Source organism: Drosophila albomicans, chromosome 3, assembly GCF_009650485.2.
Source record: "Drosophila albomicans strain 15112-1751.03 chromosome 3, ASM965048v2, whole genome shotgun sequence".
In the NCBI taxonomy this organism is placed as follows: Eukaryota; Metazoa; Arthropoda; class Insecta; order Diptera; family Drosophilidae; genus Drosophila; species Drosophila albomicans.
In genome coordinates, this window is record NC_047629.2 from 21197222 (window position 1) to 21225062 (window position 27841).

Here is a 27841-nt window from a genome sequence, read left to right on the forward strand (position 1 = left end):
TTTTGGCCTTTTGGGACTCTTTGGCATTGAGACAACAGGATAGCAAACGCTACGTTTCATCATCAAGTGCTCGACCTAGAGATGTGCTCGAAACGTAGCAAAAAGATAAATCAAAAGATGCGCTGCAAAGCCCCAAAAGTTGTTCATTTTTAATGAATTCAAAATAAAAAAGAAAGTTAATTACCGACAACAATTTTCTGATTGCCTATCGCCGCTGAACTGCGACTTTCTGGCATACCCTTTGGCATTGGCGTTGCCAGGGTATTCTAGGACGAACACGCGAAAAACTTAATGAACTACATGAAAAGCGGACGCGTTTGATTGTTGCTATGTATAAGTGTGTTTGCATTTGTGCGTGTATTTATATTTGTGTATGTGTGTGTATGTTAACTAAGCACTGGGACGTTGCTGTTGCTGTTGCTCTTGGCTGGCAGCTCTCAAGTATGCTTAGAAAATCTCCAGAGCACGTTTCCGGAAATAAATAAATAAAATCCTAAAGGAGCCAAGGAGCGAGCCAGAAATTGTTGCCTACTTTTTCGGGCAGCGGGTGCGGGCAGCTGGTCAAAAAAGATGAACAAATAAAAAAGATCGAAAGCAGCAAAAAAAAAAAAAAAAAAAAAAAAAAAAAAAAAAACAGAAGCGGAAGGCAAAATGAAAGGAAACAAACGAGCTTTGCATAGAAATTTACGTGTCCAAAAAAAGGAAAGCAACAACAAGGATAACACAGCCAGAAACAGCAGGAGCAACATAAATTCCCGTAAAATTTTAATGATACAAATTATTTGGCAACAGCAAAAACAACTCCAAATGGCGCTCCCGCAAATGTTTTATTATTTTCTTTCACATAAATTTATTTTAGGTTAGCTGTATCTCAATCTAGAGTGGGTATCTCTTTGTGTGTGTGTGTGTGTATGTGTGTATCTTAAAGTGTGCTTTCTATTGCTTTCAGCTGCATGCACTTGATTTGTAATTTAATATTAATTAAAACGTATAACAAGCCAGGCAGCATGCTCAACCTGGCCAATTTGCCCAAGCATCTGAATAGTTTGTAAAACCCCGCCCCCGTTCTCTATAAAACAGTAGCAGCTGGTAGCATAGATAGTGAACGAAAGGGAAAGAAAGAGAGGGAGAGAGAGAGGGAGGGAGTTGTTTAGCTGAGCTTGGGCCAAGTCAACGAACCGAGTTGAGTCAATAATTTTATTGCAAAGACATTAAAATTTTAAATGCTGCCCGCATTGTCTCTCCCACTCCCTCCCCCACTCTCTCTGTGTGTGCAGTGAAGGATTCACTACATCCTTCATTCTAGTCAAAAGTATCTGTCTGACGCACCTCTTCGCTTACGGCAACTTCTGCGCCTTTAGATTTTACGTCGTCAACAACCAGGCGAACTCCTTGCTCCTCTTCCTCCTCCTCTGCCTACTCTTTCCATGTTGTTGTTGACTGCGCCAAAAACTTTGCCACTGGGACTTCTGCAGGGCGTCTCGACGTTTGTTCGGCTTTTACGATGGAGAATACGTCGATGCTGCTTCTCATTCCCCATCTCCATCTCCAGTTCCAGTTCCTGGTTTGCTCCCTTTGTGTTATCGCCGCACGCAAAAATGTTCCCAAGTGTATATATGTCTCTTTCCGACTGTGCTTGTATGCGTGTGCGTGCGTGCGCCTCTCTCTCTATCTGTGTATGTGTGTGTGTGTATGTCTGCATTAACAAAACTCAATTTCAACTTTTCACTCTGTTCATGTGGAAAAGTTGCCAGTTGCCTGGAGTCTGGGAAAGAACCTAGAGAGACCAACTTTATACCCACTATGAACTGTATGCAAATCGGGTAGCTTAACTGAACACTCAACGCATGTGTTCAACATGAACTTTCATTGAAGAATGCATGTTAATATTTTACATATTTTATTTATTTATTTTATTTAACGTCTACATTGATGTAAAAGTAATATAAAAGTAAGTATATTGCTTCTAAAGTATTATATATGAGCCTTTTGAATAAAAACAAAACAGTGCGATGTATTTCTTAAAAAATACCAAATTAATATAACTTAAAATACTAAAAATATACCAAATGTTATATTTGGTATATTTATATAATACTACATTCGAGATATACCTTAGAGTATTAAACATACTAGATCTATCGGTAGCGGGTATAAAAATATAATATATTTAAAAAAAGAATTTATTTTACTATTTTTTAAAACAATTTTCTGATTAGGACATGACAGCTTATTTTAGCTCTATAGTTGAGCAAACTTTTATAATAAACTTGGTATGAAATATACCAATTAATATAAAGATTCACTATAGATATATCACCTGGGATTATTGGTAGAAGTATAAAGCTTTGCATTACATTGAATAAACATAGCTATAATACAAAATTGGGAAATATTAATGAGTTCAATAAAATCCAATTATTGCTAATATGAGAGAATACTTTTACTACCGCTGTAATGTAAGATATTATTCACGTAGTGGAAGAATTACATAAGTTAATAAAACAAATGAAAAAGGTCCACTTAATAAATTCTCTTAAGTCTAATTTTCCAAGAAGAATTTCTTAAAAGTGTAGTAAATTGCTCGCACACAACACTAGAAATACAATCGAGATAATGCCAGGTATTAGCTTAGTCTGTCAAACCTTATTTTCGAAACCTTAAGTATACGCTTTTGGCGAGCTACGAATGTTGTTCGTTGCGTTTCGCTGCTGAAGCTGTAGCTGAATTGAAATACTTATTTGATGTACGCATTGTTGGCATTACACAACGTGGAATGTGCATAATATAAGAACTAGAAACTTATAAAAAAAAAAATGTAATGAATAATCTAGAATGCATAAGTCATTGCAGTGCTTTGTAATATTATCACATTGTGCAATTAGATATGCAGACTTGGGGAGTAAAGTTCGTGCACAACTTGGTCAGGAAAATGCAATTTATGTGGCCAGCAAGCGATGCCAAAAAACATGGTTGAAAGATGCCGACAACGTTGCCGTCGACGTCGACGTCGACGCTGACTTGATGGCAGTTTGTCTCAGGAAACCGGAAGCAGGAAGACGCCATAAAGGCAACATTTTTCATGGCTGGCTGCTGCTTTGCTGCTTGCTGTTGAAAATGCAAACGTGTGCAGAGACTAGACTGCACTTGGGTGTGGCCACTAAAATGCCTCTAATTAGATTGAAGGCAAACTTTTCTTTCCATTTCCTCGCCTCAGACTTCGTTTCTCATTCTCTTTTCGCTCTTTTCATTTTGGCAACTCATCGATAAATCAATGCGTTAAGTTTGATTCGAAGTTTCTTCTTTATTTCATTCTGGTTGTGTGCTTGTGTGTGTATGTGTGTGTGTGTGTGTGGGAGGATGACTGTGAGAGAAATCGCAGAGCATCGTCAGCTGCCGACAGCTGATTGATGATCCACGAAATTACAAATTACACAAATGTTATGCGAATTGTCAGATGAAAAACCCACTCGCCGAATCACTTAAGCGAAACACCTCATTTGCTTTTGGATAAATGAATTTAACGAAGGCGCAATTTTTTGATTGATTGTGGCCATTAGCAATGAAAGAAATCGAATGATCGTTAATGCAATTAGTAAATTGCTTGCATATTTTATTTGTATATTTATATTATATTATATTATGTTGTGTTTAAGCAAATTTATGAGTAGACGAAATAATGTGGATCAACTTCGTAGCGCTTCAAGCGCTCAGCGTACTGACCAAAGAAATGTGCTTCTAATTGATAGAGCTTGAAAATGCGATACAGATTCTCGTGTTGATATCGTACGTTTACCATCCAAATACATTGATTGGGAAACGTCTCGATATATCGCAGGATGTGAGGTGAATCGATATCACACGGCATATGCGCTGTGTGAAAATCGTATGGAATCGTGGCTTCATATTCACGCCTACGCCTAATATGCTGCACATGCTTAGACTTTGAGGTGGAAAGTATTATCGTAGCATCCACACTTTGCTTAATTTCTGTGCTATTTGTATTCACTGTGGTCGCATTTTGTGGCTGCACAGTTGAGTTGCTTCGCATGGCTTCAGTTGCATCCAGCACTGCGACGTTGTCTGCCAGGGTTTTGCCATTGCCATATGGCAAATGTGACTGGAATGAAATCAGAATTGCAATGAAGAATACTTAAGCAGTTATGTACTTACCAATGCAATGAATTGAATCAGAAGTAGCCCATAAGCTGCATTTTCAAGCAGCATAATTAAATAAAAACTTGTGTCTGTCTGTAATGTATTTCGTGTCAATAAATTCGAGTTTGAAATAATGTGAGAGCTGAAAAGTCAATGTTATCTGAGTAAAGTTTCTAATGAGCGCAGAACGCAAATAATTCTATATGTACTACCGCACATTTATACATAAAATTAAGTTAATTACCTAACGGGATTAACTTTTGAAATTATCTGCCAGCTCTTGGATGTGCCCCAAAACTTCTGTGAGAAACTTTTTGTCATTCTATAAACGCTGCTGCTGGTTGTGGGCGGTTTCTATTGTTAGATAGCTTTTCATATACGTATGTATGTAGGCTGTGTGTGTGTGTGTGTGTGTATATTTATATGCTGGCCATGTTTGGTTTATATGCTAGTAAAGTTAAACGAAGTTTTAGCCGATCCAAACGATGTGCACTTGCAAATTATGGCCAACATGTTTACCAGGCGAAAATTGATAACAAACAACACACCCGCACACCCAGCACACACACTCAACACACACTCAACACATACACACGCAGACCCGCACAGCTCGATGCGGCATCAATTACCCACGCCATGTGGCGAGACAACAAGAAAGAAGTGAACTGAAAGAAGCACAGTAAAAGCAAAAGCAAAAAAGCGAAAAAAAAATGGAATAGCGAAAGCAATTGATGGGCGGACAGCGGGATGGTGCATGGTGAGAGTGCAATGACAAGGCGACAGGGCGACAGTCAAGAGATGAACGACGACAGGCGACAAGCGACAAGGATACTAGGATATGAGAAAAGCCACACGGCCGATGAGGAGCATGTAAAGTGACAGCCAAGTGGCACATAATGGCTAGCATTGATAATGACCAGCTTGCAGATCGATATATATATCCTCTGTACACGGGATATGGCAGCACATTTCAAGTGTGAAAATAATATGACAGCAGTAATCAAGGCGTCAGGTTCGCTAACAACAGACAGCAGACAGCACAGCACAGCACAGCACTCATAACCATTGCCTCCCCTGGGCTATTGATATTGATTTCAGATGCGATAAAACGCGGCGTATACGCAACATGCCGAAAAGAGCGCCTGCAAGCGAGGAGACGGCGACGAGCGCCTGAAAAGGCTGCAGGAAATGGGCAAAATATCTGTACGGAAATGTTAAACGCATTGCAATGAGTCCTCGTTCTCGTTCCCGTCCTCCTGCTCATTCCTTGTACTCCCCTGGCTACTGCCCGCTGGCTGCTGGCTGTTAACACATGTCACTGGGCCATAATTGCAAAGGCATACCATGCATTGGAGATGGGAGTCGTGGCTCGAGCTGGAGTTGGAGTTGGAGCGAACTACAGACAGGCTGGGAATGAATGACAATTGTTTTGACACGCCTGATGGCTGGTGAAAGCTGAACGAGGGGCGGAAGGGGAGGAAGGCAGCTGTCAGAAGCAGCCTGAACGGGCACAGTAACCACACACACAGCCACAGTCATAGACCAGGCCTGCTGATAAAATCCAAACACGCACACACACATACACACACAGAGGCAGCAAATTGAATTTTTCATTTTGTGTCGTCTAAAATTTATGGGAAAATTATTTTGTTGTACGTTGCGTTGAAATGCAACTTCATTAAGCGAATGCAGTAAACTTTAAGTAAATTTCAATTAAACGGCAATACAATGCACACCACTGTGTGTATGTGTGTTCTGTTTGGGCTGTTTGTGGTCACAGTGTTGGCATCTAAAGCACGTTGCACGTTGCACGTCCAACGTGGTAAGTAAGTAACAGACAGCAGCAGCAGGCGGCGGTAAATGGCTTAACAGTTAATTTTGCATTCAATTAAGTTGAAGGCGGTTAAAGGCAGGCCGTTTGCTGTTGTCCGCTTGCCACTTCAATTTTACAACATGTGTGGCAACCAAACAAATCTCCTTAGTTGACTGCACACTACATTCTTGTATGTAGTGCTCTCGTTTCTCGTTGCCAATCTTTCTTGCTCGATGGCTGGCCATTGATTAATAATCTCGGCAAAGCTCCAGTTTAGTTGTTTTTATTTGCCTCTTGCAGTTGCAGTTGTTGGCTTGCCTGCTTGCTTGCCACAACAAGCCGGTTGCAAATGCCTAAATCTGCCAGGATAGCACATATTTTCGCCTGCGTCAGCAACATTTGCTGCCAGCTAAAGATGCTGCACTCCAAGTGCTCAGGCGCTAGGCAGCTCACACTTGCCTTTCTTTTGTATACCCTGGAAATGTGCTGGTTGTGAGGGGAGAGTAGTTTCGACTAGCGTAGAAAGTAAAGTACTATTGATATTCGATTGATCAACGATTGATAGTTATTGGTAAAAAAGACTTTTTTATGAGTTGGTAAACATAAAATACGAAAGCATAACATAGAACTTCAATTGTACATTAAATTAATGATATTTAAAAAAGTTGTATACAAAATTTGTATTTAGAATATATTTTCTCAATCTTTTTATTAACAAAATGACGCCATAAATTCACGAATTCTTTCTAGAGGTAAAGTGCTATCGATAGAATTATCGATTACTATTGATGACTACTTGACAACGCCTAAGCTAACCACAGTACTATATTACAGATAGAATTATTGTACCGATAATAGTATCGCTAGTAGCCATAGTACTATTGTACTGTTAGAATTATCGATAGTTCTCAAGTTGTGATATTCTATGGCTTTGAAGAGATGCTGAGTATTGTAGGGTATTTGGCAGTGGGGCATGCTTTTAGCGTGCATTTAAATTCGCCATTCTTTTTTTTGTAGCTGTATTTCATTTTGTTTTGCTTTTTGCACGAGGCAAACCTTTTGTTTATTTGCGCTCCGTCGGATCACAAAAACTATAATAGCAGCAGCAGTCCGGGCAGGACATGGAACACGGAATGTGTGTGAGCACGGATGCGGGCACAGTGCATCCCAAACGTGGATGTTGGATGTTGGTGGAGAATGGGAACGCGGATGCTGGCGCCTCGACACAAAGGCAAAGCAGCGTTGAACTAAAGCGCAGCTAACAAAAATGTTTATGTGCTGCCGGCTATTGTATGCAAGTGTATGTGTGTGTGATGAGTAAGTGTATGTGTGAGTATGTGTGCGAGAGTGTGAGTGTGTGAGGATATGCACGTCTCTGCAGTTATAAATTGCAACTCGTGCGCAACGTTTGCCAGTTCAGAGCTGAGCGAATCGGCATTCAAGATTGAGAGCAAAAGGACGACACAGAACCCAAGAGAGAAAGCGAGAGAGACAGAGAGAGAGAGAGCAAAAATAAGGGAATAAAGTTTAGTCAGATATAGTTTGGGTTTCGGGTGGCTGGATAGTTGGTTAGTTGGGTTAGTTGTTGCGTGTCAAAGCCACCAGCAACGGGGTCGACGAGCAGGTGATGCATCTGTGGCGACTGTGTCTGAGCGTGTGTGTATGTGTGTGTGTGTGTGGTCTGGCGAGTAAAGGGGTGGAAAATAGTTACTGTAATAGAATTAACAAAACACCAAAGCAGGGCACAATTAAATATTTGTGCGGCCAGCCAGTTGCAACAATATGTGTGGCACGTCAGTTAGTTTGCCCTGCCCTCTGCTTCTGCTTCTGCTGTTTGCCCCATTGAAATCATCTAAATTGTGTGCGGCAAAAATAGCAAACTATATTGTAGTGAAATCATATTGGTAACCATTTCATACGCTTGCATAAACATGCAATATTTTGCGCTGCATAGTAAAGTTGCAACACTGAAATTACGCTGCAATTTAACAATTTCTTTTTTAATGTTTCGCCGTTAAAATGTAACGACTGTAACGCAATTGCAACTGCGGTTCCCATTCCATTTATGTACATATATACACAACACATACATACATATATTGTGTGCTTGTATTTGCATTTACTATTACAATACAGGTGCGTGGCTGTTGCCCCAATGCACGCGGCGTTGCATGCCACGTGCCTCAAAACGAATCGCTTCAATAAATCACACTCTATGCTGAACGAAACTGAAACTCAACTATAAAGTATTTCAATTGCATTAAATCGTGATTTTATTATAGAGCAATAAAAGAATAGCAAAAACTTTATGCTAAAGACTTTAAATATGTATAATCCCAACTAAAATCAAAAGTTAAAAACTGAGTTCAGTGCTTGTAAAATCCAAAGTACATTTAAAGATAAAAATCGCTCTCAATCGCAGTTCGATAATTTATTTCAGGCCTCGGGGCACAAATTCAAATTAAATAGATATTTATTAATCTGCTAGCTGCGTTTTTTCTCCTTGTGTTAAATCGAATATAATAAATTGATGTGACAGCTTTCGAGTACACATTTATCATGACGTTTGAGCAGGCAGTAATAAATCATGCACTAAACAATGAAAAAGCGTGAAATATGCGTCTACTTTGGCAAATTTCAAAGCTCAATTCACAACGGAAGCCGATGGAAATTTTAAATGAATTCGATACACAATGATAAGCAACAAATTTGCATTATGCTCGAAAATTAAATGTACACAAAGGATGAAATCAAATTGGTTATTTAATTGAAAGAGATTTGAGCTTAAAAATCATTGTCTAACGGGTTGTCAACATTTCGACAAATTCTTCGTAGTTCAGCATTCCATCGCCATCGCTATCATAGGTGCGAATCATTTCATCAATCTCGTCGTCTGCTATCGGCTGATCCAAATCGAAGAATACGGTCTTTACCTGGTCGGCGGTAATGAAACCGGTGTTCTCCTTGTCATACACCCGAAATGTATCGCGTATTTCGTCATCATCTAGATTTCCACTCAGTTTTCGCGACAAGGCGGTGACGAACTCTTTGAAATCGATGAATCCATTACCATCCTCGTCCACCTCGTTGATCATGGCGTTCATCTGACTTTCGCTTGCCGTCTTCCCCAAAGCGTGCAAAAACCCAACGAGTTCCTTTTGGGTAATGAAACCAGATTTATCGTCGGTTAGTAAGGAGAATGCCCATTCAAAGGACTCGCGTTCGTGATCATTTAATTCCATTTCTAATACTTCAAATTTAGTTTATTTATGTAAAAATTTATATGAAACAGTCAAAATTAAAAAAAATTATCGTATTAGTATGAAATGTGTTTGTATTTTGGGAAAAACTGCCATTTTTCAGGCTGTGTATCAGAAAGTCTCTATTACCCGCCTGCTTGGTTATTTGATATCGCTAAATCTTGAGAACTTTTGCTAAAAGTATGAAAGCTCTATTTAAATAAGGCTGCTATCAATGGAGTAAAAACATATTATGAAGCGGGGACCAACTCCTTAAAATATTATTGTGAGACTGTAATGGCTTTGGTTGACTATACGGTATATTTTGTACTTTTTTTTGTTAGTATATCGATATACGAAATATTTCTTTTAGTTCATTCCATTTTTTTCGAATATTAATTTGGTATATTTCTCCGATAATACCGCACTGTTTAGCTTTTACTGGTATATTTTGTATTCTATGGTATATTTTGGTAGTATATCGATATACGAAATATTGATTTAGGTATATTTCATGATAATACAGCGGTCTTGCAAATATATACACTGACATAAATTAGAAAAACCCTGTTCCAAATTTACGTATCATTGTCCCCTCATTTAGTTGTGTTGTAATAATACACATTCTTGCCTTAACAATATTACATTTATTATTTAAGATAGATTGAGCAGAATCTGCTCAGCAAATAAATAAATTTTGTTCAATTCGCCATGCGATGAGAGACCATTTTACCATTTACCAATTGAACTGTAGTCCCAGGTGTGCGGATCCACCTCGAATCGACGCAAGCGCTCATAATATTGACCAAAGAAGAAGGCCTCTAACTGATAGGTCTTAAAGACGCGATAGTAACCTTCGTGCACGAATCGATTGTTCCAAACCCAAATGCAATGATTCGGAAATGCGGCAATAATATTGATTAGGCCACCCTGATCCATATCGCATCCCAAGTGCATGGTATCGTAATCGAAGGGCATTACGGGTTCGGTTTCACGTTTCTTGCGCAAGATGTGAGTTAATGCAGTGTTCGACACTGGGCGCGAAGTCTTCGGTGACTTTGATTGGATTACTGCGGTATTATTTTGTTTATCCGAACTTTCAGCAACAACGGTGGCATTTTGTTGATTTGTTGAATTCGCTTTAATGTTGTCCGCCACCTCGGCAATATTACCCAGATTTCTTGCATTACAGCATTGCAAATTTAACTATAAAAAAATCAATATATACCAGAAGATTTTGTCGGGCTTCCTCACTCACCAGCGTAAAAAAGACGATCATTAGGATCGGGTATACGAAATTCACGTGCAATTTCATAGTTGAACCAAAAGAATCTTTTTCAAATACTTATCGTAATTATTAACATAAAAGTGTTTACTGAAATTTACAAGTGATTATAAAATCGTATGGCTGTTTTAAGGCTATGCTAGCTAGATACAGATTTTTATTCTCAAACGTCAGTTTTTCTTTTTCTATAAAATTTTGTAAACACAACTGCTTTGATTATTATGCCATAAAATAATTGTAATATTGATCGATAATAATTGATCGACTTAAGCATTTTGTTTATTGATATATGTATAAGCGAAAAATATTGATATAAAGAGCTTGATGCTTGGATTGATCGGTCAAATTGTCATGTATTAAAAATAAACGATTGAAATTAGAAGAGTCTGCACATTTTAATAAATATTAATATCGATTTATATTTTAATGCTTAATACTTTTAATTTTGTTATTTTCTCATCATTACGCGTACTTTGAGATATTCTGGATCTGAATTTTGCTATTTATCTGATACTCTTTCACCTAGTGTACATCATTTTGGAGAAATCTTCCAAGCTGACCACTCCATCATCATCCTTGTCTGCTTCACGTAAGATTTCATCAATCTCTTCGTCGTTCAGATTCGTATTGAGCTCTAGGAATACTCCGCGAATTTGACCTGCTGTAATAAAGCCATTGTTATCTTTGTCAAAGACGCGAAAGGTCTCGCGAAGCTCATCGTCATTGGGCATTTGACACATTTTGATTGACATTGCGAGAAGGAACTCGGAAAACTCAACCGTACCATTGCCATCCAAATCAATTTCATTGATCATCGACTGTAAATCGCCCTCAATCGGTTTCATGCCCAGATTACGCATAAAAATACCCAAATCTTTACTCGTAAAGGAACCGACTCGATCTTGGTCTATCATATGGAATGCGCGCTCAAACTCCTGTAGTTCCTCTGATGAAGGATCCATAATAATTACACTTACAAAATTTTGCAGCAAGCTAAAACCCAAACTTATTACAATACTATATCTGAAAGGAACTACATCACTATTTTTTAAACATTTATTATTTCACAATTCTACGCAGAAATATCACAGCCTGCTAAGCAATTAATTTAAATATATACATCTATATGTAAGCTTCCGAGTAGTCCCAAGAATGCGGATTAACCTCGAAGCGTTTAATGCGCTCATAATATTGGCCAAAGAAGAACGCCTCCAGCTGAAAGGTTTTGTAGAGGCGATAATATCCCTCGCTCTCGTATCGCTTGTTATAGATTTCAATGCAATGGTTCATTAACATATCGATGATGACAGGCACTCGATTTTGATCCAGATCGCAATGTTGATGCATCGTATTGAAGTCAACAGCCAAATTTACTTCAGTCTCTCGCGTCTTCCGCACAATGTGAGTTAATGCATTGCTCGATATCGGTTTGAATATCGCCAGGGATTTAGTTTGATTGTTCTCGTTTTGCTGTTCAGTAGTATTCATTCTGATGGCATTATTTTGGTTTGTTAAATTGACTTTAGTGGCCAGACTTCTGGCATTAATGTACTGTAGTTGTGACTGTGAAAGAAAACCACAAACCATATTGTAAAGGTGAATACTGGCTTAATTCAGCACTTACCAGTGTAATAAGTAAGCTCAAACCGATCAGGAATACTAAATTTATGCTCATATTGCTAGAATAAAACACAAGTTATATTTTTTTGTTTTCTTTTGTTAGTGTTTAAGTGTTTACTAAAACGTTAAGGTTTTAAAACACGATTTCTAACTTAGAAGTCAATGCTTTCCCAGCAATAAAAGTTTCAGGAGAATTATTGAAAGTAAATTAAATTTTTAGAGAAATGAAACAGTTGTTTAAACAAATAAATTTCGTGGCACAATTAGAAATGAACGGGAAATGTAATTAGGATGCGAACTGTGCAAAATGGCGCTCCATTAGCTTGGGAATTTGTCAGTTCTCTGGATGTGGTTACAGTCCACTGAAAAATGTGCACTTGGCATAATCTGATACGTGGTTTACTACTCTTTAAAAAAAAGTATACCAACCTGATAAGATGGAAAAATTTGCCAAGTTTGTATTAAGTATAAAAAAGGGTATTTAGTCAGCGGCATTTGTCAAGTTTCCTTTTCGCATTTTTTGTGTGTTGGCTTAGAATATCAGAAGCTTAATCTGCGAAAACCGAAACCCTTCCAGCTGAGCCACTGTCATCAGCTCAGTAATTAGTTGCCTTTTTCTCTCTATGCTCGAACATCCTCTTGTCTCTTCTTCTGCTGCTGCTGATGTCAGCCGCGAGATTGATGGCGCTTCATTTTTTAGTCGCCGCTGTCACAAGAGATGGACAAATGCTGACCATCATTTTGATGCTCGACACTCGCAATTGGAGTCACATTCCTCCCCTCCCCTTCCCATCCTCTATAAAAGATATGCTTTAATTAGCCAAGTGGCAAAAATGCGAAAAAAAACTGAACGCAATGCCAATGTTGACAGTCAAAAAATTGTGAAAATTGTGAAATGGGAAAATTGAATGCGATTCAATTCAATTGTATTGAATTGCATTTGCATTTGCATCGGCAATTGGAAAGCCCTATCGAAGGCCCGCGGGCCACATAAGCGCTGCAATAGTAATAATATTGACTAAACTTTCAATTGAAATGCATATTGAAATAAATATAAGCGCTTTTTATAGCCACACTCGTATTCCAGCTGCTGCCACAGGGCACACATAGTAAAATAGGAGCCATAAAAAAAGAGAACGAAAAAAAATATATAAAAAAAATATTACCATATTTTCACACACACACACACGCGGTGACAGACAAACACACACATACAATGTGTAACAACAAAATTGAAAAGCACTCAGAATACAATGAGCTGGACTTGAGTATACTCTGTTTTAGATATCCATATAGGCAAATCGCTGACAAATGCATGCGACTGCAACTGCGATCAAATTACAGGGTATGCAAGAACAGCAAGCCAGCGAAGCGTTGACAAACCCCAAAGAGGTAAAAATTTAACGGAATTGCAAATGCTGTTGACACTTGCACAACGCAAACAATTGTCCGCAATCTGCTATGCTCTCACCTCTTGCTCACCTCTCGCTCTCTTTCTCTCTTGCTCTCTGGTTTTGTATACCTGTCTCTGGCTGTCTCAACTTGGGTTTTGTATTTGAAAGCTGGTTGCATTGGGTAGCTTTTGGCAATTTTCATGTTTGCATAGTTTTGGCAACACTTGATTGCCTTTTGGCTTTGGCCAGGTAACACACACATACACACATAGGATCTGTTCCTGTACATTATTATTTTTTATCACTTTTTCTTTGGGTATGCGAAAACTTTGCATGTCATCGAAATCGGATATGCAATAACTTGATCCATAAGCATTTTGATGCACTGCGGCAACAAACTGCCTCTATCTCCCCCGGCCACGCCCACAAATTAGGCGAGCATCCCATATACATATATAGAGTACAATATGGTGTGTGGTGTGGCTCATAAATCATATTTGGCTTTGGGCTCTCTGCGGCTTAGCGACGCCAACATTCAATCAAAGTGCAGCAAATCTCTCAAATTTGTTATTCGTCACGTACGAATGTCAAGTGGCACATGTGTGTGTGTGTGTGTGTGTGGGAGTGTGTGTATGCGGGTGTAAGAGGGAAGCACATTAGGCTAGGAGTTTAAAGTCATACCAATTTAAAGTCAAACAACGTGAACGCGTCAAGCTAATATAAACATTTTCATATTATATGCATATATATATTGCGTATACGCACTATAGTCCGGGGGGTTGTTTGCGCTTACGGAAGTAATCGTAATCGGAAAATGGTAATCGTTATCGGAATCTCTAAATTTTGCATTGAGCTTGCATGTGGCATGCGGCATCATGTTATCAACTTTACACTCAAATGAATTTCGTGTTGGTTCCTCTCGTTTTTTTTTTTTTTTTGCATTTCTTTATGCGTCGCACGGCTTATTAAATATTAAATTGATAAGGCAACTCGACTGTTCGAGCTGGGGACCGTGTGACTGACAAGCTGACAGTTGCTTGCTTGCTTTTTATTTATTTTCGGGTATACCATTTGTTGCCTATTTTTCTGTATACGAGTGATGTGTATGTGTGTGTGTGTGTGTGTGTGCCTAAGCGGCTTTGTATGTGGCTGGCGGCTGGTGGCTCTTTGCTGCTGGATGCTGACTGTGTTGGCTGGCCAGATTCCCGCACTTCCTGCAGGCGGCTCTCCTTTCGGCTCTCGCAACACTCGCGCAGCTGATACCGAACTCTTGTATGCTAATATTGCGGGCATATTTTTCATGTCGCAATCATTTTGTGTGTGTGCTCGGTTTCGCTCTCTCTTTTATTCTGTTGTCGTCGTTGTTGTGTTTTGTTGCTGTTGCTGGCAAATGCTTAAGCGTTGATTGCAAGCATTTGCATAATTTAAGATTGTGCTGTTCAGTGGCGCACTCGACATTCAGCGACGACGCATAAAAATGAAAATTCCCAAGCTCAGTCGCATCGTCGTACCAAAATTAACATATTTCTTTGAAGCTCTGCTAAATTATTAAGGATATAAATAGCAGGACTCCTCCTAGATATAGTATTGTTGCTCGCTCGCTTGGCTCGTTCGTTCGTTCGTTTCGCTTAGCAAATATTGAAAAAGTTGAAAAAGTTTTTCATTTCCATTTCAATTTCTCATTGCATTTGCAGAGCGCCAGCAGGCAGTCAAGCATTCAGCCATCTCAAAAGCGCCTCAAGGACATAATATACGACACACCAACAACAACAACAACAGTAGCAGCAAGTCAGCCAGTCAGCAAGCAAGTAAGGAACAACAAGCAACAAGCAGGTTGTGAGTGCAAAAAAGAAGGAGAAGGAGGAGGCGCAAGCATCCGGTGCTGTGGGCATGTCCACAGCCAAAAGACTGGTGCTCTCGTTACGTGGACGCAAGAACTCGCAGGGCAACTCGGCCACATCGTCAACGCGTCTGGTATCCGCCGGCACATCGCCAGGACATGAGCTGGATGAAATAGCCGTTGTCTCCGGCACCGGCTCGACCAGCCATCATTTCTCCTATGGCGGCTGCATTGGCAACAACAACGACGCCGCGGTTGTGGCCCTCTATTCAACAGGTAGGTGAAGCGTGTGCTCACACAATTTTCATTTACCAACCACCCAACTCACTCCCTCTATATACAGACTATATATATACATATTTATATAGTTGCCAGCCCCAACCCAAAGCAAAGAATATAAAAAAGAAATTGTTTAAGTACTTTTTGTAGTCATCTTTCCAACCAAAAGCACAAGCAGCAAAAATCAGAATCAGAAACCACGTAGTCCAAAATCCACTATTGGCAAACTAAACTTTGTGAACTGGTCCTCCACACACCCCCCTCACCCCCCACCACCTCACTCACCCCTTACCACCCCCGAGTATTCCCACACTGCTCTGCATGCTGTCGCATTCTTTGTGTAGAACTCTCATTTGTCGCATCTTTATCAGATATGTATCCATAGCTAATGCTTATCAAGTTTTGTAGTGTCAATGACACACACACACACATACAGAAACACACACACACACATACAAGCAACTGTAGCTAGTTCGCTTTTGGTCTCTTTTGCCTTTGTTTGCGGCCATTTTACCTCAGTCTCTTAATCACATTCTTCCCCCTTATATACTTCATCCTCTGCTTTCTTTAATGCTCCACAATGACCTTTTTTGCATTTAAAATATGTTATACGAGTATCTGGCGGAGTTCGGAGGTCGCAAACACGTTGCAAGTTTCTCTTCGCCATTGATTGACATTGGGGATAATGGCCAGAAGAGAAATGCTTAGACAAAGCCCAGCCAAAAGCGAAACTGCAGTCAAAGGTGCGCCAAATGATGACATTCCATTTGCATATTTAATGCAGTTGAATGACTTGCAAATGGCACAACTTTAATGCCATCAGCAGTTATCCCACAGCTCACTCTGCTCTCGGCTTACAGCTCACTGCTCGCTCAGCTCGAATCGCTGTAGCGGATTAAGTTATGAGAATCTCTGAAAAGGCAACAGTTTCGACAGTCACCTTTCACCTTTCCTTAGCATACCCTGCACAAACCATAAAAAGAGCGCGTTGTAAAGTTCATCTATCTTTGAACTTTTAAGTCGAGTGAAACTATGCTTACAACTAATGAAAATCGATCTATATAGTGAAGTCGAGTGCTTAACTTAAACAATATGTGAAAAGTTGAAAAGTTTCAACTTGCAGATATTTCTTAAAATAATATAACACATGCAAACTTTTCACATAATGTATTCAAATTCAGACTTAATTTTGACTTATAAAGCATAGAATATATGAGAAATATTAAAAGAAGGAATACATACGAAGAACTTCTCTTCAAATCAGAAGCAGACCAAGGGAAGTATAACATCAGATGGATCTGAATATATTTTCCATAATTATTCGCTCTCAATTAAATCTCCTTTATTTTTATAATAAACACAATAAAAGTCTAAAGTGAAACACCAACTAACTTTTTATGAAGATTGGATTGAAAGCAACAACCTAAACTTATTTATTATGCAATAATCTAATGTTATGCGTAACAGGATTTGAATAAAGAATTGGTCTTTAAATCGGCATAATATTTACCACCAATATATTTGAAAGCATTCTTAATTTTCAATTGCAATTAATTTAAAGCTACAACTTTGACTTCCAAAGTTTACACATACATTCAAATATATTTTAAAGAATTATATATTTACTTGTAATTTCAATACATTTAAAGGTAAAACTTTGATCTTTAATATATGTACATATATAAGAAACTAGATTTATGTATATACAAATTTCAATAAAGTATTGGTCTTCTTGGTAAATTTATCATATGTAATATATATTATACATAAATTCTCGTACATTTTAAATGATTGCAATTGATTAAAGGCGACATTGCCTATCTGCAGCGTATCCTTTCATTGGGCATCCTCTCAATCTCACGTGTTACGTGATGTGTGAACGCTGCTGTGATTTGACAAAGCGCCTTAGCTGGGGCTACTTTGCGCAGTAGGTAGACTGCCATACTTTATACTGTATATCCTGTATATCCTGGCACACTACTCTGTATCTGTTTCTGCAGCTTGGGTCCTCGGCTGTCTGTCACAATTGAGCCACAAGTCAGTTTGGGCCTGTGGCCTGTCGCATGTCGCAAGTTGCCTGTTGCCAGAGAGTTTGTAGTGCTGTGTAGTGTGTGCTGTGTGCTGAGTGTCTTTTGAATGGCAAGCAAAATAAATCAATCAAATGACAAATATGCTTAGACAATTGCCAGGACAAGGAGCTCAGCCTCAGTTTCAGCCTGAGCCTCAGCCTCAGTCTCGCTCTAATTTCATTGCCAGTCAGGCTGCTGCACAGTAAGTTGTTGCCTTGTGGTCGGCGCACACACATAGATAGATATATATAAATATATTTGTGTGTGTGTCTGTGTGAATACATTTGTACAAAGGCAAAGCGTTGTCTTAGCAAAAGCCAAACTCCGTAGGTTGTTTTGCGGTTTGCTTGTCACATTTTATAGGCCGCATATGTTGCGACCATTTTTCTTCCAAGTTGTGTCTACTGCTGTATTGCTGCTGTTGTTGTTGATTGCGGTGTGGCACGTTCACTTTGGCTTACAGTTAATTTTGAGTGAAATTCAATTTATCATTGTGCGTCCCATAAATCCGCATTTCGTTTACCATTTGTGCTCCTAACGAGCAACGAATCAGACAAAGCCTCGACTTGTCCCGTCCCGAACTCGCCTCCCCTCGCCTTGCATCGACAAATGAGATTTATATGAAACGATTGTTGTAGTTGTCGCATTCCATTTGTTGGCCACATATTCGTAAGCAAATGAACGTAATTTGTCGGACAACAGTGATACATAAAATGCGGGTCAACATGGCGTATGTGCAATGCATTTAATGACTTCAGCTGCACTGAATAATAACACATGCACATTTCCCTTCTACCTCTCTTTCTCTCTCACACTCTCTGTTTGCACGCTTAAGAGCAAAGTTTTTCAGTCCTTGCTATTGACATTTATCGCATGGCAGCTTGAATTTAATGACTGTTAAGTTGTTTATATCCAAATGCATGCTTTAATGTTCCACATGCTCATAAAACAAGCCCAAATATAGAATACGAGTTGCGCTGCAGGAATTTTCCATAACAGCCAGCAATATATCATTAAAGTCTCTAAATCTATGTCTAACATATTTAAGATATGCAACACGCTCTACACACTCCAAAATACAGGGTATTGCTGCCACAACCACAGCAAAAGCAATAGCCGAAAAAAGCGAAGAAAGTTCTCAACTTTTGGGATGTTTTGCTCGTTTTTTCTTTCTGTTTTTTGCAGTTGTTTTTTTTTTTTTTTTTGGCTATACATATCCGCATATTGCTCTTTAGAGACTATATAATGCTGCGAGTAAGTGTGTGTCTATGTATGTGTATTTTGTACATTGACAATGGCATTTTTGGCCATGGCTTTGATCAAAGTTTTTTTTGCCATAGCATCGCTAAATTGAATTTGACTTACACACAGCTGACAAAAAGCAGCTATGAAATTTTTAAAAGCAAAATAGGCGCCAATAAATGAACAATCTAATTCCCCAATTTCATGCTTGTGCATTACTAAAATATATGTAAAATGGATAAAAATAGAAAGCTCTCGCTGCCAGAGATTAAAATGCCAGAATATAAAAGCTATGGCCCTTTGAAACAGGCATGCTTAAGGGATATGCTCGATTCAGCAAAAAATTCAAGCAAATCCTGCATGCTTTAAAAGGATGTTGTGCCATAGAAGAGATTAAATAGCCTGCAGTCATACATACTTTGTACTTTATTGTCTACAAAAAAAAAAAAACATTTGCTTACCTATATTCCAAACAGAATGGAATGCAATTTATTGTCGTTTATTTACTATACTTTGCCTTGCATCTCGTTTAATTAACAAAACGTCAATACTCATAGGAATTACACTGTAAATTTGTAGTGACATTACGACCTGAATCGTTGCTGACATTAAACAAATTTGATTGATCAGCTGCCGTCCTTTAATTAGCACAAACATTAAGATTCTAATTTGAATGTTCATTTGAATCGCATTAAAATCACGCGTTTATTCAATTTGTTTCAAAAGCCATTGCCTACTTATTTGGGCAGCAAATAAAAGCAATCGATCAACAGCAACAGGACACTTAAAACGTTTGCTTTACTTGCACAGTCATTTAATTAAATGGACATAAATGCTGAAATATCAAACACGAATTAGAAATCATCATTCGACTCTTGATGCAATTTGCCATTGATTGAGAGCGTGCCAATGGTATTTGGTCAGCACTCTCACTCGATGCGCTAATCAATGTCAATTGATCTGATGTACATAGCCATTGAGCTGAGTTTAGAAAGCGTTTCATGCTTGACACCCTCTCCTTTCTCTCTTTTCTCTTCTCTTCTATGGTGGTTGACTTTTCGCTCAAACTTCTAAACGATTTTGTCATCAACAATGGCCAAGTGAATGTCTTTGTCTATGTTACTTCTACTTTTCCCACTACTTCTTCTTTTACTTGTTGTTGTGCTTTTCTTTTTCTTTTAGTTTTTGTTGTTGCCATTGCCTTCCCCATGTCACACCTCTCGCTTTGATGGAGCTGTTCATGCCATAATTGAGCTTAGAGGTCTTATGGCAGCTGCATCATTGATTTAGCTGCCCTGCCACATGGGCAAAGCTTGGACAACGTCAAAGTTTTGTGCAAAGTTTTTTGTTGCTGTTGTATGTGTGTGTGTGTGTGTACTTTTTTTTTTATTGCACGCCCCCGTTGCGGTTGTTATTGTTCTTGTTGTTTTCGTTGTCAGCTTTAGCCAGAACTTCAGCAACAGACAGCTGAATTGCTGGCAAAGTTTTTCCATTTGCCAAGCCGACGTTCGTTTTAAAGGCTCTTCGTCCCTTTCCTCGTCCACCGCCTCATCCTCGGCCTGTAAATTGTGCGCATATATAATTAGTTTTATTTACCACCTGGCACACAAATTTTAATTAGAATATACGTATGCATAAGCCCAGTTATCAGGTGGCAATCGCTTCTTACCTCAACTGCAAACTGTCTGTAGTCTGTGGAGTCTGTAAACCCAACTTTCAACTTCTGACTCATGGCTGCTGCTGCAAGTTTGCATAGTTTAATGACCAGCGAGTTCGATTAGTTGCGGTTCGGTTGAGTTTCAGTAACTCGAGCATTTCAATTATAAAAAGCAATCTTTAACCCTCTTCCTCCTTCCGTCCCGTTTACATTGTTCGTCATATTAGTTTACCAATTTGATAGCACTCAGTTGAGCGTTGCTCTCCATTTCCATCTCCCTTTCTTTGGCGCTTTTCGCTCTCTCTCGTTAAATGGAAATCGCAGTAATGCAATGCGCACAAAGTTCCATTCTGAGCTCAGGAAACGAGGGGCGGCAACTGGACATTTGCTTTCAAAAATAGTTGCCAGCGTTTCGGATTGCCACAATGTTGCAGCAAGAGGGCGCCGCCTGCTGCTGCTGCTGCAGTGCAAATGGCTCACGGCTGCATTTTAATTGTCATTTGCGTTTGAGCCAAACGAGCTGGCGACACGTAGCACCGTGTTGCGTATACGCCGCGTTTGCTGGCCACAATGTTGCAGCACGAAACAAGTGAAACAGAGAGAGAGAGAGAGAGAGAGAGAGCGAGTTAGCTACAGCTAAAAGTGGCAGCAGTATAAAGAGAGAGAGGCACAAAGGGGCACTTAAAGTTGGCACACACACACACACATCCATCCACATAGATATATAGTATACGTAAGCAAACGCTTTCAAAAGATTTTGCTTTGTCGGCCCCAGTAATGCAATTACAAATGCCATCTGTGCGGCAAACACGGGCGGCAGGTAGATGAGGCCGACAGACTGGCAGACAGCCAGGCGAGCTGCCAACTGCCAGTTGGCTGTTGCCAGTTGCCTAGGTGTTGGCCAAAGAAAACTCCCAGCGAGATAGACAGAATTTGTAAGCCAGCGCTTAGAGAGCATAAGCGACCAGTTGATACTCTGTTGTGGCGCCACAAACGGCCGCACCATACTCTGCCTTTTATGCATGGCATTAAAAAAGTGGAAAGCAAAGAAAAGAGTCGGCCATGGATGTGATGTGCTTTGAAGTAGTTGACTTATCAGTTAAAGTGCAGCATTAAAAAAAATTACCAACGCTTTGGCCCTTTGCAGTTGGTTAAGTAGCTGGAGGGGAAGTGAGAGAAGGGAGCCCTGGCTTTTAATGGATGCACAAAGAACTCAAACGATATGCAGTTGAAGCTGATCTGCAGTTGCCATGGAATTACGAGCAGTATTACATTAAACAAAATGACACAAGAGATGCAATCAAACAGAAAACTTTGCTATGCAAATAAATGTTTAGCTCTTAAGAGCAAAATGAGCAAACGACGACAATTAATTAACTAAAATGAAACGCAAACTGAGTAACATAAAAATATTATTCAACTAAAATCCTTTGTTAGCTTTAATTTAATCAGAAATTTAACTAACCGTATAGAGCAAATAAAATATACAAGGTGTAGAAAGGCAATAAATTCTAAAAAAAAGGAGAGAAAACTAATTTTAGCTTGCGCAAAAAAAGAAAAAAGAATGGTTACCATGATAAATGTGCCTGAGAAATGAAATTTTTGGCACAAGTTTTAATTGAATTAAAGCTTAGAAACAGCGAACATCTGCGACTGGCACAAAAGAAATGAGTTTCTAAGCATTCAACTATTCGATATTAAATGATGCAAAAGTTTGTTAAGTTTCAAATAATATATAAACTAAAGTTCGGCCAAAAAGTTTTCTAATGATATTTACTTTAAACTTTGCCACGTAAATACTTGGCTTCAAGCAAACTGTCTTTTGTTCTTATACCCTCTACCCATGGGGTATTTAGCTTTATTGGTGAGATATTTTTTATTCTATAGTATATTTGGAATGTAATAAGATATTGATATACCAAAAAATATACCTTTTGGTATATATTAGTCATTTGCTATTAAATTAATATTGTATATCGCAAAGTATTTTTAATATTGTATGGCAAAAAAAGTCTGTTGCAGTCGGATCTTAGCTGCTTTAGTTAAGAATCTGGTAGGTATATTTCAAATGTACTACTATAGCGATAAACTAAATATACTATTCGGTATATTTTTGTATATTAATTTATTATATTTTAAAAATAATACCGCATTGCTTTGGTTTTATTGAAAATGGGTATGGGTATCCCACAGTCGAGCACACTCGACTTTGGTTCGGAAACTGGTATATTTTGTATTCTATAGTGTATTCTTAATGTAATAGTATTTCGATATTCCAAAAACACCCTTCGAAATATATTTTGTATATTTTAATAACAATACCGCAATGTTTTGCTTTTAATAAAAATGGGTGGCTCCCAGTCGAGCTCAATTGGCTGTAACTTTCTTACTTGTTTTATAAACTTTTTTGGCATTAAAGAAATCGGGCAAATATTATTAAGAAGAGGAAACTTGAAGCATTGACTTAATGATTGCCAGTTGCGATTGAAGTGATTGCAGCAAAACATTGGTCACATTAAAGTTGAAAAGCGCTCTTGGCAATTTTTAGGCATTGTGGCCACAATTACAGCTACAGTTACGGCGACAGTTGTGGCATATCAATCACATGGCCAACAATGCCTGCCGAGCATAAACCTATTATTTTTGCAGCCACAGGCATGTTGTCCGACTGTCTGTTCGTCTGTCCGTCTGACTGTCCTGCTGTCTATTTGTTACACTATCTGTGTGTGCGTTTGTGTCTGGCTGTGCTGAGATTGTTAAGCCGTCTGCTCTACACATGTTTGGCCTTATCAAGTTTTGGTCAATTGGCAGCGATAATTTGGCAGTCGGAGAGGCTTGCTTCACTCCTCCACATATGCTGCCAGGATTAGCTGCAAGGGATTAACAGCTAACCAGACCACAGACTATGTGACTCTCTTACTGACTCCCTGACTTGGTTATCAAGGACATCGAGGACAACTGGCAAAGCGGATTTGCGGAATGGAAACTCTGGCAACTCGTCGCTGCTGCTCTGCTGCATCAGCGTTAAATGTCAGCTAACTGTATGCCCTGGAGTCGCGGGAGCCAACGCAAAGTTTTTAAAGAAGCAATTTGGCAAATTTATGTTGTAATTAACCCACCCACCAAGAATTTCTTTTGCCACGTCCACCTTGCACACACACACACATACACACAGCCCAAACACCGCAGCAAATTAAGTTTTGCGCTTTGCTCGCCCTCTGCCAAAAATGGCAAGTGGCAAGTGGCAAGCGGCATGCGGCAGGCAACTGACGGTGGCAGCTAAGCGGATTACAAAATATTTTTATTTTTGCTCTCACTTCGAGCCAGTTTTCTTATATACTTTTTGTTTTGTTTTATTTTTTTGTATTTTTGTGTGCGCCACATTTTGCAGTTGAGCTGCTGATTGGGCACGTGGCGCTGCGGCAAATTTGCCTTCTTACAATGCGATAAGCGCAATTACGAAAGAAAATTATAAGCAGCAACAGCAGATGAAGATGCGGATGATGATGAAGAAACAGCTACAGCAAAAGAATATCTTTAGCGAAAAAATAAAAACAGTTTGCAGTTTTGCAGTTGGCGCACGTTTCGACAAAAAATATAGAAACAAACTTAAAGCGCAACTCGCAGTCAATGTAAGTGATGAGGGAAGAAAAATGGCGGAAGGTGCATGCAGCATGTAGTTGCAACTGCGACGCCTGCAACTTTGTAGCTATAATCGCATTTGCTTGCCAATAAAAATATTACCAAAAGCGTCAAAAGCAGCTATCGACAGCAACGAGAGAACAGGCGAAAGAGAGGAGTGAGGCGTGTGAATATCATTTCCATGCCAACGTATACGTATTTGTGTGTGTGGCAGCTGGTGTGTGGCACTGCTGCAGTATTGATAGTGCATCCCTTGCGGTAACACTATGAGCATTATGACCACAATCAAATAACCAATTGCGACAGCTGATGTCCTCAATCACAACCTGGCCGCATGAGATGCAAACTCTGTACGCTCTGGACACTCGACACGCTGCTCGGATCGTGTGACATATGCTACATAATATAATAATCGAATTAAAGTGCGTCCGTAGAGAGAGAGCAGAAATAGCAACGCAAAAAAAAATATAAGAAAAATATTGCCAAATGCTGCGACAAATTATGAAATGAAAATGACCAAAAATGAAGTCAATTTTTATTGTGTGCCGACGGACGACAATTGACAATAAAAAGTTCAAAGTATGTATTTTGATGATGTTTTCAAAGGATTTGCCACACTCCTTCACATACACATACGCAGTCTATTCGATACTCACACATACACACACACAGTCATATTGAGAGCACAGTGAAGCGAGAGAGAAAAAGTGGCAGGCAGCAGGCGAATAAGAACAGAAATTGCTCGACATTAAATTCAATGCGATTAGGTCACACACATATATAGAGCTTGGATGTTGGTACGAGGGTTGCTTCGTTAATTTATGATAAGATTATGACAAGCTCTTGACAAACTTTCAAACAAAATAAATGTTGGAAAACTGTTGTATAATTCACTCAAAGCGAAGCGATTAACATAATACCACAACGACTCGACAGCAATTGAGAATAATGCTATTAACTATGCTCATTAGCATAAGCCAGTTTAGTTTTAAAGTTTCTGCAAGTTGTTGATTAGCAGAGAATAGTATTGTCTTAACATAGGATACGATATTTTAAACAAATTAATGAAGTGTCAATAAGAGTGAGATTCATATTCATATTTATTTTGTTAATATTTTTTTAAGACTGGTTATTAAGAGGTTATTAATGACAGTTTTTAAAATGGATTACTGAATTACAATGTTAAATAGCAACCCATTAACATAGATGTGCTATTATCAAGACTGTTACTAAATATAATATAACATTACTTCCTTTTATTAGCAGTTGAAATCATAGTTTGGTTTGCTACAAGCAAATATTACTTTATCTAAATGCAGTGAAATGTTAAATAATGATTACTCTTAGCTGGCATTCAAAAGTATCTCATGAAAACATAACAGTTGTTGGTTAAACATTCTATAACAGCAGCAGCTGTCCCAGCTGAGAGCAACTTAACAGCATTAGCTATTAATGCTAAGCTGATTTCTTTTAACTTTTTGAGCAGCTCTCGAGAGTTTGTGGTCCTGTTCTGTCTGCCCGCACCGATGTGTGTGCACTTAAATTTGATATCCTTTGTGCGCTTTGCCCTGCTCCTGCTGCTGTTGTTGGTGTTGTTGCTGCTGCTGATGATGCTTGGGCAGAATTGACTACAACTTGAGGCATTCACATTCACATTCGCATTCGCATTCAGTACTCAGCTTTGCCCTTAGTCCCTTTGCATTTGGTCGCCGTCTACATGCTTCAGTGTAGGCGTGGCCCTTGTCGGCTCTTATTATGTTTGGGCTTTTTGCCGTTTGTCCGGTTTTGTGTCGTTTGGCTCAAACTGAAGCCAAAGCTAAGGCTGAGAGCCAAGAACCTTAGCCGCATTGCTGTTTTGCCCCGTTGCTGTTGCTATTGCTGCTGCTGTTGTTGGGGCCATTAATGCACAGGCATTGGAATCATGTGACCTAAATACGAGTACGCTGCCTGCGCGCTCCCCCCTCAAGCTAATGGCATAATGGCGGAAGCCAGAGCAGAAGCAGTAACAACAAGCAGAGAAAACAGCAACAAAAACAACAACAACAACAGCTGTAAGCAAACATGCTACCAAAATAAAAAGCAGAAAAGAGGCAACAAAAAAATGTTGAGCAATTTCTCATCTGCCGCCCAAGCGGCGGCAACGTTGGCTTCCACTTTAAAAAGTTGCCACAAAATGAAATTGAAAAGTCAATACAATGTAATTTGTTGTTGTTGTTGCTGCTGCTATCAAGGGAAGTAGATGGAGGAGGGAGGGGAGGTTGAGGGGAATGCCAGCCAGCCAGCCAGCCCTTTCGGCAGCTCATTCAATTTATTTGTAATTTTTTAACAATTTAACAGTTAAAAACGGACAGCCAAAAATAAAGGAAACTTTTGCGCAACGCACTTGAAGCGCAAGGGCTAAAAACAAATACAATTATGTAAACGGGCGGCAGCAGCGAATAACATAGACACTCCCCCCTACCACCCCATTCCCCCCTCAATACCTCCCACTTCCCCTCTAGGCCATTTACCGCCCGCTCAACTGCGTGCTTAGAATATGTAATTCATTTGAAAGTTGCGCGCGAGTTGCTGTCGACAGAAATTAATTTAACTTGCAGCGCATTGGGAGGAGGCGGAGGCAGCAGCAAAACGCAGACAGGACACGACAGCACATTGCGAGACACATAGAGTAGAGGTCAAAGGGCCAAAATACAGCAGTTGTTGCTACTGCTGTTGTTGTTGTTGTTGTTGCACTTCGTCAATTAGCGTTGCCGCAAGCAGCTTAGCAGCAAAAGCGATTAATGCATTAATGCCATTTAAGCGGCTTCTTCCGAGTTGAGTTGAGTTGAGCTCAGTTGAGAGGGGGAGGAGGGTTGGGAAAGAGGTGGATCTTTGTGATGTTTACATGGATTTTTGGCAACATGACATGGGTAAAGTGCAACACGAGTTCAACGCTCAGCAGTCAACGTTCAACGTTGAACGTAACGTGAGTCTCTCAGTTGGCCGTTTATCTTGTCTGTGGCAAAGTTTTAATTATAGTTACAGTTTTGTTGCTGCTGCTGCTGCTGCTGCCACTGCTGTTGTTGCATGCCCCACTCATATCCTTGAGGCATTTGCATGTTGTTCTTTCACTGTGCAGCGTCGGAAATTGCAACTTGAAGCGGTTTTAGCTTAATTTGAGTTTGCAGCAAACACACACACACACACAAACACATGCACACTGAGGCACTTACACTATGCACTCACAGCAAGGATATGCTGCTTGGTCCTGGCTTTAGTTGGGGCTTTGGCATTTTTGGCATTTGTCAGAAACTCTGTCGAAACAATGAGTAGCATGGCTCTTGCAACTGCAACTGCAGCTGCTGGCAACTGCAAATTATTTGCGGCATGCAAAATCAAAAAAATGAGGAGGAGAAAAAAGAAGCCAGCACAATGTTTGTCTCTGCCACACAGAAGAAAAACATGAAAATTGTTTGCAGCAGCAGCTGAAGTTCTACACAAAATTTTACTAAATAACAAACAAGAGAGAGCAACAAAATGACGTCAGCAGGTAAAACAATGCAATCAATTTGATGACGACGACCATGATGATGATGATGATGATGTCATGACCATGAGGCATGA

At 39.4% G+C, this 27841-nt stretch overlaps 6 protein-coding genes across 13 annotated transcripts in view; 1 reads left to right on the plus strand and 5 right to left on the minus strand.

Moving 5' to 3' along the window:
- LOC117572236 (cyclic nucleotide-gated cation channel beta-3) overlaps positions 1 to 27841 on the plus strand; it is an 84850-nt gene that overhangs the window by 17049 nt on the left and 39960 nt on the right. For all 8 annotated transcript variants that reach the window (XR_007954788.1, XR_007954789.1, XM_052004169.1 and 5 more), the window contains exon 2: positions 15204 to 15625. Coding sequence is in view for 6 of the 8 variants with exons in the window: in XM_052004169.1 (XP_051860129.1) it covers positions 15400 to 15625 (226 nt within the window). In the remaining 2 variants the exon portion in view is untranslated. The remainder of the gene's footprint in view (positions 1 to 15203; positions 15626 to 27841) is intronic.
- LOC127565490 (uncharacterized) lies at positions 3584 to 4308 on the minus strand. The gene is made up of 2 exons (XM_052004182.1): positions 4174 to 4308; positions 3584 to 4120 (listed from the first exon to the last, which is right to left on the minus strand). Exons 1-2 carry the CDS (start codon positions 4225 to 4227, stop codon positions 3662 to 3664), a joined length of 513 nt encoding a protein of 170 aa, XP_051860142.1. The 5' UTR covers positions 4228 to 4308; the 3' UTR covers positions 3584 to 3661.
- LOC117566588 (calmodulin-like) lies at positions 8717 to 9330 on the minus strand. The gene has a single exon (XM_034246129.2). The coding sequence runs from the start codon at positions 9211 to 9213 to the stop codon at positions 8770 to 8772; it is 444 nt and encodes a 147-aa protein (XP_034102020.2). The 5' UTR covers positions 9214 to 9330; the 3' UTR covers positions 8717 to 8769.
- Positions 9835 to 10628, minus strand: LOC127565489 (uncharacterized). The gene is made up of 2 exons (XM_052004181.1): positions 10469 to 10628; positions 9835 to 10416 (listed from the first exon to the last, which is right to left on the minus strand). Exons 1-2 carry the CDS (start codon positions 10523 to 10525, stop codon positions 9940 to 9942), a joined length of 534 nt encoding a protein of 177 aa, XP_051860141.1. The 5' UTR covers positions 10526 to 10628; the 3' UTR covers positions 9835 to 9939.
- On the minus strand, positions 11014 to 11457 carry LOC127565750 (neo-calmodulin-like). The gene has a single exon (XM_052005906.1). It carries the CDS (start codon positions 11455 to 11457, stop codon positions 11014 to 11016), a length of 444 nt encoding a protein of 147 aa, XP_051861866.1.
- On the minus strand, positions 11538 to 12276 carry LOC117572238 (uncharacterized). The gene is made up of 2 exons (XM_034254921.2): positions 12120 to 12276; positions 11538 to 12058 (listed from the first exon to the last, which is right to left on the minus strand). The coding sequence occupies exons 1-2, from the start codon at positions 12168 to 12170 to the stop codon at positions 11618 to 11620; spliced, it is 492 nt and encodes a 163-aa protein (XP_034110812.1). The 5' UTR covers positions 12171 to 12276; the 3' UTR covers positions 11538 to 11617.

Bases quoted from the DNA above. Each gene is read 5' to 3' on its own strand.
- LOC117572238 (XM_034254921.2), bottom strand. From the start codon at position 12,170: ATGAGCATAAATTTAGTATTCCTGATCGGTTTGAGCTTACTTATTACA. The intron at 12,059-12,119 runs GTAAGTGCTGAA...TTTCTTTCACAG, and splicing joins TGAGCTTACTTATTACACTG to TCACAACTACAGTACATTAA.
- LOC127565490 (XM_052004182.1), bottom strand. From the start codon at position 4,227: ATGCTGCTTGAAAATGCAGCTTATGGGCTACTTCTGATTCAATTCATT. The intron at 4,121-4,173 runs GTAAGTACATAA...ATTTCATTCCAG, and splicing joins TGATTCAATTCATTGCATTG to TCACATTTGCCATATGGCAA.
- LOC127565750 (XM_052005906.1), bottom strand. From the start codon at position 11,457: ATGGATCCTTCATCAGAGGAACTACAGGAGTTTGAGCGCGCATTCCAT.
- LOC117566588 (XM_034246129.2), bottom strand. From the start codon at position 9,213: ATGGAATTAAATGATCACGAACGCGAGTCCTTTGAATGGGCATTCTCC.
- LOC127565489 (XM_052004181.1), bottom strand. From the start codon at position 10,525: ATGAAATTGCACGTGAATTTCGTATACCCGATCCTAATGATCGTCTTT. The intron at 10,417-10,468 runs GTGAGTGAGGAA...ATTTTTTTATAG, and splicing joins TGATCGTCTTTTTTACGCTG to TTAAATTTGCAATGCTGTAA.